The sequence below is a fragment of the Manacus vitellinus genome, unplaced genomic scaffold, assembly GCF_001715985.3.
Source record: "Manacus vitellinus isolate BGI_N305 unplaced genomic scaffold, ASM171598v3 scaffold_22_pilon, whole genome shotgun sequence".
Classification (NCBI taxonomy): Eukaryota; Metazoa; Chordata; class Aves; order Passeriformes; family Pipridae; genus Manacus; species Manacus vitellinus.
In genome coordinates this window covers 12,600,382-12,609,709 of record NW_021939632.1, presented here as the reverse complement: position 1 = coordinate 12,609,709, position 9,328 = coordinate 12,600,382, and the positions used below count along the sequence as shown (strand labels likewise).

The 9,328-nt window shown below is 37.0% G+C and overlaps 1 protein-coding gene across 1 annotated transcript; it reads right to left on the bottom strand.

The window, feature by feature from the left end:
• Positions 1 to 273: 273 nt before the first annotated feature.
• Positions 274 to 5,991, bottom strand: B3GALT1 (beta-1,3-galactosyltransferase 1). The gene is made up of 2 exons (XM_018072703.1): positions 5,873 to 5,991; positions 274 to 5,293 (listed from the first exon to the last, which is right to left on the bottom strand). The coding sequence occupies exon 2, from the start codon at positions 5,062 to 5,064 to the stop codon at positions 4,084 to 4,086; it is 981 nt and encodes a 326-aa protein (XP_017928192.1). The 5' UTR covers positions 5,065 to 5,293; positions 5,873 to 5,991; the 3' UTR covers positions 274 to 4,083.
• Between the last annotated feature and the right edge of the window lie 3,337 nt (positions 5,992 to 9,328).

Sequence of the window (9,328 nt, the reverse complement as noted above, 5' to 3'; positions counted from 1 at the left end):
ATGGAGGTAGCAAAAGAAACCATGTTGTTGGACCAAGGGAGTAAGAAAACTTCACCACCTTAGAACAACCAGACTTTGGTCTTATTGGCTGGGGATACCAAACCAGCTAAACAGGGCAAAGCAGAAGATGAACCCATCTGCTACTTTGTCAGACATTGCCATGGCTACTTTAATATTATGTCTTTGGCTTCAAAGGAAGTAGTACACCTGATCCATGTGGACATCAGCTTAATGAAGTTGTTGCACAAATGATGAATAAAGTAGTATTTTGGGTTTTTTATTTTTTCAATTATTATTTTAAAATCTGCTTTTACAGCACAATATTCTTCCTTATGACAAATGAGCCTATTCACTGATACTGTGTTTTCAGATAATACCATTTACATTTCTAGAAAGAAGCGAAGAAGAAAACTTACAGGACATCTTTAATTTTTCACTTGATTTTGTCATTTTGTTTTTGTTAAATTTTTTTTTATTTTTGACATTGATACAAAAAATAGTATCTTGATTAGCAGCTTTGCTGGCAACCCCACAAAACTGTAAATAATACATTAATCTAAAAGAATACACTCCTACAGACACTATAGATAAAACAATATATACAATTTAGACAAATAAATACATAAGTACAGCCAGTCATATATAATGATACACCTAAAATTTGGTTACTGTTGACAAGCTTTTCTAGTTAATTACACTCTTCATTTACAAATTGCCATTGCCATCTACATTGGAAAGACAAAAAAATCCCAATAAAGAATCAAAATTGATACTTATTATTGTTAGGAAAAATGGAAAATGAACCTTGAGACTTCTGTTCAAATATTCTCATGGGTTTAGCAAAAAAAGAAGAAAAGCTTTTGTGGAAAAACTCCTCCGAAAGAGAGGCACTTCTCCCTCAACCTGCTTTGCTCAATGTGCCTTGTTCATGTACATTTTGGAATCAAAATATGATTATAGTCACACTTTTGATGTGACTGGAAGCCAGGATGTCTAACTAAGTTGTCATTTGTCCCATGCTCAGTGAAACAAAATGACCTTTAAGGTAATGTAAATATTTCTTTGATTGTTCCTTTGATTAAAGGAAGTCTATTGCAAATACTTGTTTGTTAACAGTATTCCATGTGGCAAAAATACTACTGAGTGGAAGGGACAGCAGTCCCTGTGAGTAGATGTATTGCTCCTTTTCTATCTGCAGGTTGCAATACTGAAATTTCTGAGCAAAGAGAAAATAATAAATCTGAAGTGTAACAAGCTAGTGAAATTTAATATCAGAAAATTAATAGAAGTAGAAAATTAGGCTATTGTTGTGTTGCATTAAATTCACTTGACAGCAAAAGAAAAAATATCTTGTACATTCAAAAGTTAGGGCACACATGCTTAAGGCTCTTGAAACACTGGACAAATATGCCTCACTCAGCTCCATGCATAACAGACTGCTACATAGCAAGCAGACTTACACATATATACAGCTGAATACAGAAGAAAATGCCTTAGAAATATGTACATCAGTTTCAAGAAGAGCATTTACATTTCTGTTCAAGATCTATCTATTTATAAATGGCAGGAAATACACTTTTTCAGATACTATTTTCAAGGTGTACCTTGCAGTCGTTAATGCAGTCTACTTGTAGTAGGAGAAATTCAAGGCTACCATGCTACTTGAGCCCTGAGGTATCTGGACTGGGAGCCTTGCTGTCCTCTTGGTTACTAACCCAAGGCCACAGAAGCATCAGCAGAAGTAAGGCAACCAAATCCATTCGGTTGTGGATTCAGAAACCCCAAATTACTGCACAGTGCAGAGGGATAGCAGAAGTGATTGCAGCCTGTGGGTTCAAATTATTACTAAGTGTGTTCCTGATAGAGTGGCATCTATGCTGTCTGACTTACCCGAGGGCTGGGGATGAATTCCAGCCTCCTTTCTGTTCATAAACAAGCATATTCTGGGGCTCGGGTAAGAAAAGCTGAACTTAATGCAATTACTGTGTTATATATTCACTTATGCAGTCAGTTGTACCTTGTTTAGCTGGAGTTCTGAGTCTGACAGGAAGCAAGAGCAACTTTAACAGAACTAGATCAACTAGGGAAGGATAAATCTTAATTATGCTGCAAGAGATTCAGTATTTTTATAAAAGTTACTGATTTTTTTTTTTTATTTATGAAGGGTACACAAGCTCCTGTTGATTAACAGTAACTCCTAGGCTGTCTGTTGTATAGCTTCACCTTTAGATCTGAAATAGATTTGTTTGAGATGGCTCCTGCTAGTGACTTGAAGGCCAGGCACACTTTACCTTACTTACAAGTAGTTTCTTTCAAAATGGTAGTGCTGCATCTGTGAATAAGACTAACAATATGACATGAAACTGCAAACCTTTTAGGGTAGCATCTTCATTCCTCTGTTACTGTTGTAAAGTGCTGTGTACACCTATGGCAAAATCAGGTCAGAGCTTTCCTTTAAATTCTTCTCAGTTAATTTCTGACAACTTTATAGACATTCTGAATAACATACAGACGTAACAGTTTTGCATATGTTGCACATAATGCTAAGTGAAATGGATGAGGCTTTTGTGTGTGCTGTGGACAGTGTGAGTAATCTACAGCTAATAATATATTTGGTGAGTTTTGTATCTTTGTAACTTGTCTGTGAGTTCTTCATTCCAAGTTATTTGCTGAGTGATATCGTATTTTACTTCTTTGTTATAAGGTGGTGCTGAATAGAGAGAGCTTGATTTATCAAAGAGTTTTCATGACATTTCATAAGCATTCATATTCAAAACACATATAAGCACGTTATACAACTTGAATAAAATCTCGTGGATTTGATTTCTGTTGCATGCTCAGGGGATCTCCTGAGTGGCACCTCAGTGAATGTTGGCTCTATGATAAGTAACCTGAGAGCTTTAACAGGTTTTTAAAAAAGGCTACAATATTTTGTTGTTGTTTGGGCTCTTTTACTAGATGCTTCTTAAAAGCCCTCTATTTTGGTGTGAAATTTGTACATAACTCTTATGTACTCTGCTACAACAGAAAATTGATTGCATTCTTTTATTGGACTAAATTCTTCCTTTCAACACCATTAAAAATGTGGTAGAATCTCATGCCTGTATGTACTATAGCAAAAAGTAGAGCTTACTTGTAAAAAGCTGCTTTCGTGTTACTTTTTTTAGGTAAATATGGCACTGACTGACATTGAAGAAATATGCTGCTTATTGATACTTTTAGCATTCAATATAATTAGGTATTGCTACGCCAGATGTTTAGTTGAGAATCCATTTTGATACTAATGAGAGACATTACCTTGCTTTGAAATTAGAAGTTAAGATAGTCATACTTTTCTCATGTATCTTTAAGATAATTTTTCATACATCTCCCCTGTATTATTTCTCCTATAGATTCTACTTCATTTTTAAATTGTGTTACATCTTTTATGGGCTATTTTAGAAAGTGTAAAGAAATGGGGTGTCTTCTGAAATAAATTAAAGAAATACCATTTGGTAGATGAAAATATATTTCAGTGTGTGGGTTTGTTTCTAAGGCCAATGGGACTCTGATGTTTTTACCTGTCTAAATTCTGCTATTACACCATCAGTAAGCTATTTGGGAATTACACACATTGTACTTTAGAATATACATGTCAAGGTAGGTATATAACTTCAGTGCAAATGTATACTGCCTAATTTATTAACAAAGCTCTAAACAGAGATGGTTGTAGGGTGTCAGAAAAGAATAAAAGTTTCTTATGGTCTGAGTCTTATCTCAGAGGCTGGGGCATGAACTGTTAACCAGCTCATAATAGCTTATTACTGTCCTTTTACACACAGATGCAAGAGCTGATATGTGTGACAGATCATATACAAAATCTGAGATTTGACTCGAGTTCCTTTAGGTTGGTGTAATGTCCTTACCAAAAAGAGCCTGAAGTTTGTAAACCAGTAGTCAAAGCGAGAATGAAAAATCAGTCATAAAAATCTTCTCACAGTTAATATCCCACAGTTTAACTTGTAAATCAGCAGATCACTTTGTCAAAAAATAACCAGACTAAACCAAAATTAAAAAAAAAAGGTATTTACATCTGTAAAAATCTTAACATCTAAGATGTTTCTTGCTGGACATGTCATTCCAAATTCTGTGCATTTCTTCTGGTGTTATCTGGTGTACTGTGATCACCCTGCGGTACCTGCACAAGCTGTAGGCCATTTTCCAGTGATTGAAGCCACTGTTTTGGAAGGGGTGAATCCCCAGCTTCCGAAGGCAAAGTCCAACGTACACATCTTCAAGATGAAGAAGTCTGGTATGGAGGGAGGTTTTGTAAATCAGTTCTGCTACGTCAGCTGAAAAAATGTAGCCAGTGCCTGAACAGAAGGGTGGGTAATTGCTGTCGGGATACAAATCTCTCGGCATGTACCACTTACTGCGAACATCTCTTATTGGTCCTCCGTTTATAACGTAACCAGTGAAGTACCTTCTCCTTGGCTTAGTGTTAGGTTTGAGCAGCTTATAAATAAGATTGTCCATATTTACAAAAATATCACTGTCTGTCTTCATAACATACTTTGCTTTCGAACAAAACGTCGCTACCCACCTCATCCCCATCAACGTTTTCAGAGTGAGGTTATGGTAAGAGTCGATAAAATCTTCCACGATAATGTCATGAAAAATTTGGCTTTCTTGCTCTACCATTTGATTTAACACAGGATCTGTATTTTTTCCAAGAAGAAATAGTGTGGCGATTTTAATTCCTTTAAAGTTGTTTTCGTCTCCCCATGTTTCTCGAATGGCTTGCCTTGCATCAAACTCTTTGTGAGTTGTGCTGATGAGAATGACCAAAAAAGGGATGCTCTTCTCACATTTGTTGGGTTCATTGATAAGAAAGTCAAAGGAATGTGGATTTATAGGTCGAGTTCTTATGTTGCCAAAGGAAACGTTTTTTCTGGCTATGGATATGCTACTGACCTGTCTGTGGCCAGTGTAGGAAGAAGTAGGACGAGTTATACTTAAGTACCAAAGAGCACTTGCCCAACAAACAACTGTCAAAATGTATAAGCACGAGACTTTTGAAGCCATTGTTCCTCTAGCTCTTCTATTCCATGTGATGAATAAATAACCTTCGTACAAGGAGTGCACCTATGTCCTGGAGAGGCAGCATATTATTAATGAAACTTGAAAGTTCGATATAGAAAAGTAACTCTGTAATCATTCATGGATCTCAAATAGGAGCTATTAACCCTGATGATACTCAGCTTTTCTTCTTTTACTAGCAGCGGCTTCCATTTCTTGGAATTTTCTGTTATTTCTGAAAAATACGAAGAAAAATTTTCCATTGCTAGATCATAAAAGCCTGGGGCAAGAAAAATGAGCTTATATATGGCTGGCCATTAATAAGCTAAGTGTCTTAATGCATTTCTCAGATATTCCTTTTTTTCTCATGAGGTACCACAGTGCAAGATAGTGTACTAGAATAGAGCAGTGTAACTGAACTAATGCTTTTGTTTGGTAATTTCTCATAGATGGTTTTATATAAAAAACATTAAGCATGCATAGCATGTTATTATTTAGATAATTTAAAAGGTATGTGAAAATAATTTTCTGGTTTCTAGCATTTTCTTGCTTCCTAAATGTTTTCTGGACAATCTTTCAAAATGTGCTGTGGAACATTTTAAAATTATTTAAAGAATGAAAAATAATGTACTTTAGCTTAGGATCAACAGCATGTGGCAGCTATGCACATAAATACCTACAAATCTGATTTGGTCTTAATGTTGTTAATGTCTGTCCTGCTAAGAAGAGCATGTTTTGCTGGAAATCAGACAGAATGGGACTGATTGGTAAAGGTACGGGAGAGGGAGAGAGGGAGATGTGTATGCTGTCTTACCCATGTAAAGATCAGCGCTGGAGTAGAGTCCATAAAAGTCTAGAAATAAATTAATACAGTTCAGTTATTTTTGTTGGCTTGTTTCTCCTCTCCCCCCAAACCAGTTTTTTCATGAGCAAACATCATTTTTGTACCATGTAAGATAAACCATGATGGCAGCCCAGGAACATTGTTGCCTTGGTGGCTGGTGTGCAGAGCGCTTGCCAGCCTGGCCGGGGTTCCTGCAGCCCTATCCTGCTGCTGTTCCAGACCTGCCTCCAGCACTGGGTGGCTTTGAGGCTTTCCTGGATCCAGGGAGTGTGCAAGCCCTGTAGCTTCCTCTGCTCTTAGCAAGTTTGCTGGGAAACAGTTCTGTTTATCATAATTTTGAGGATGTTAGACAAACTGCCTCAAGCCTGCCAGGTCAGTGCTGACTCCTCCAAGGAACACCAGCAGCTGGAGACTGCCTGCAGGCTCCGCCTTCCCGGGTTTTACCATTGCGTTACTTCAGAGCTAAAGGATAGCAGAAGCACGCAACAGAGGAGCTTTTTGCAAGAGTCTTTGAAATATTTCACATTTACTTTGGATAGAACAAAAAATATATGGATTTGGGTAAAAAGATAGAAGCTCTGTCTTAGAAACGTCCTTTTTGATATCACACTGCTTTGACTCAGACTCTGATGGCCTGCCTCTAGAGCAGGCCATCAGAGGGGAAGGACTGTTGTCCTGTGTCACTATTTCACACTCAGGTTTAAAAACAGGAGAGAAACAATCTGAACATTTGCTAAATCCATACAGACTTTAATCTTCCTACAAACGTTTATAACTAGCACTGTCCTGCTAGTCTTAATTACATGCACTTTTAGTTACTTAATGACCAGAACCCACATACTGCTCTCCCCTTCCACAAAACAGGGTAATGTGAATTTTTCACCTCTTCCAGAGCTCCATCAGTTTCAATTGGTTTTGCCCTATAACTGAGGGAATTTAATGAAGTTGACTGTGATCTCCTTCATCACTTGTCCCAAGACTCAGGATTTATATTTTCCCACCAAGCAGTACCAGCAAACGTTTGGGAGCAGTGTATTTAAATGAGACTTTTAATTGCTCCATAGGGCTGCAGAGCACAAGGATCTTGGCATGGCAGGCACGTGTACATCCTTATGAATAAATACAGTAGTGATATATATACACACAAATGCTACTGTAATGTCTGGAGAGGGGATCTATACTGCTGTAACAACCCACTGTGATACAGTTCTGAGAAAGGCAAAACATATCCCTGATCTGGTGGGTTGGCTTTGTTTCTGGCTTTGTTTTTGAGTTCTGCAAACCACCCCTACTGGAAATGCCAGCGAGAAAACCACCAAGTGCGAAATGCCATAATGGAATGAAGATGTAAGAGTGTAAAGTCTAGAAACCTCTGTTAATAAAGGAAGAAATACAGAAGTCATGGATTGGAGATACAGAATGAGAGTTATGTAGGTCAGTGTATATAATGGACTCCAGCATTAAGATCTCACAAATAAGTATAATATTCTGCATATGATGTATTATTTTAGGAAACTATATATTGCATTGTCTAAATGTGTATGGTGTTCTACATCTCTTCTTTCATAAAGGCAGGTGCATTAGTTTCCATGAACACTGTGCAGATATCTGAGGGAAAGGAAAATTGCAACCACTGCCTCTTACAAACTGCAAAATTACATAAAATAGCTTTTCAGTCCAGCAATGTCATGGCTGTGATATCCAATCTTGTGTGCTCTGAAAGGATTAGAAACAACAAAAACCTTACTCCAGTTTCAAGAAAGATCCCAAGGTATTGTAGGGATTTTTTTTTCTCAGTTATGAGAGTTTTCTCAGTTATTTTCTCAGATAACTGTGTGGGATGAATGTTCATTATGTTGGCCCTTCGATTGCTGTCTCTTGAAACAAGTTTATCTTTTTCTGTTGTGTGTTTTGTTGGGGGGTTTTTGTTTGTTTTGCTTTTTTAAAAGAAAAATAAGAGTTCAGATGGTATGCCTTGGCTTGGAGTGTTTTATGCCATCCCTCTGGTAACTTCTGAGCAAAGTGCAGGTAAAGTGGTTAAGGGTGAACTGGCTGTAGTTTTCCCGATGAGCGAGGTTTTAAATTTAATTACTTTTTAGGAAGATTGAGGGGGGGAAAAAACCAAAAAGAGAGCTTTATGCTTTCCTATGATGGGTCTCTCTGCTATTCCTACTCTGTTGTGAGGTAAAGATGTAAAAATTAAAGTTCATGTTCCTGCTTTACTTGAGCTTTTTGCTATGTATGGGGAAGAGATTTGAAAGAAAATAGTATAAGCAAAATTGGCCAATACTGTAAATACAATACTAAATTAGCTGAGGAGTCTTGGTCTGTAATTTAGGTGAGATTATTGTTGCCTCCAGGACTGATCTCTCTCCCTCTTTGTAGTATCACAGAGGGGGTTGGATAAATAGCTATGTCACGTATTTTTTTTTGGCCGCAGGTCAAATGCTCCTACAAATTATTTCTGGTAATGTTGTTTCTGCACAGGAGCTTCAATTATGTTTAGCTTGCACAAGTAAGAAAATACATAGCTTGATTAGGCAGGGAAATATGAACTAAGCAGTGAAATAGTTCGTGATGATTTAGTCAAGAATTTCTGAGTTTGCCAAATTCTATTATTAAAGACAATGCTAATTAATCAAAGACCTAAATAAGTGCCTAAGTCAGGCTTACTTTCAACACAGGAATAATCCTAGGAACCTTGCAAAATTATTCACAGCATCAAAGTCTGTGATAGTAAACCTTTTTGTTGTCATGTGTTGTGACTTGAAAATAAAATTTTCAGCCATATGCGGGACTTGTATATCAAAAATGTGTATTACACAGAATGAAATCAGAGTGCAAAATTAATGTACTCAAATTATAGTGAGTTAAAACTGTTGTGTTAATTCCTCATTTGGAAAAGAGGAGGAATAACGTATGTGAACTAAGATTGCTATGATCTAAATCATAGCTTCAATTGGCCGCATGTTACTGTGGTTCATTTAGCAGTTTGCCCAGAAGCTGTTCAGAACACATTTAACCTAGTCAATAGTACTTATTTCTAAAGCTGTCTTCAATATTAAAGTGTGTAGCGAATTAATATATTGTGGTTTAGTCCTGATACTGGATTCAGTATATTGTCACTTAAGGATGACTGGGTTTTTTTCAGTTTTGCCATGATCTTGAATTTAGTATTGACATTTGAAGATCTTGTAACAAGAGGATATGGGTTATCACAGGGAGACTGAAAAGCTTTTATCCGCTTTGGATTTTGTCTGTTGGAATAGGCCGTTTAACATCTGGGGACACACACAGGCAAAGGGAAGTGACACCTCCTTTCCTTTCTCAAGTGGAGCGAAAGGAAGCTTTTTAGCAGGGCAGTAGCAACGCTTTAAGCTCTTGGATCCTTGTTTTTAAAAATATTTTCATTCAATCTGTCCCTTT

What these genes read in the sequence shown, in the direction of transcription:
- B3GALT1 (XM_018072703.1), bottom strand. Translation starts at nt 5,064, where the DNA reads ATGGCTTCAAAAGTCTCGTGCTTATACATTTTGACAGTTGTTTGTTGG.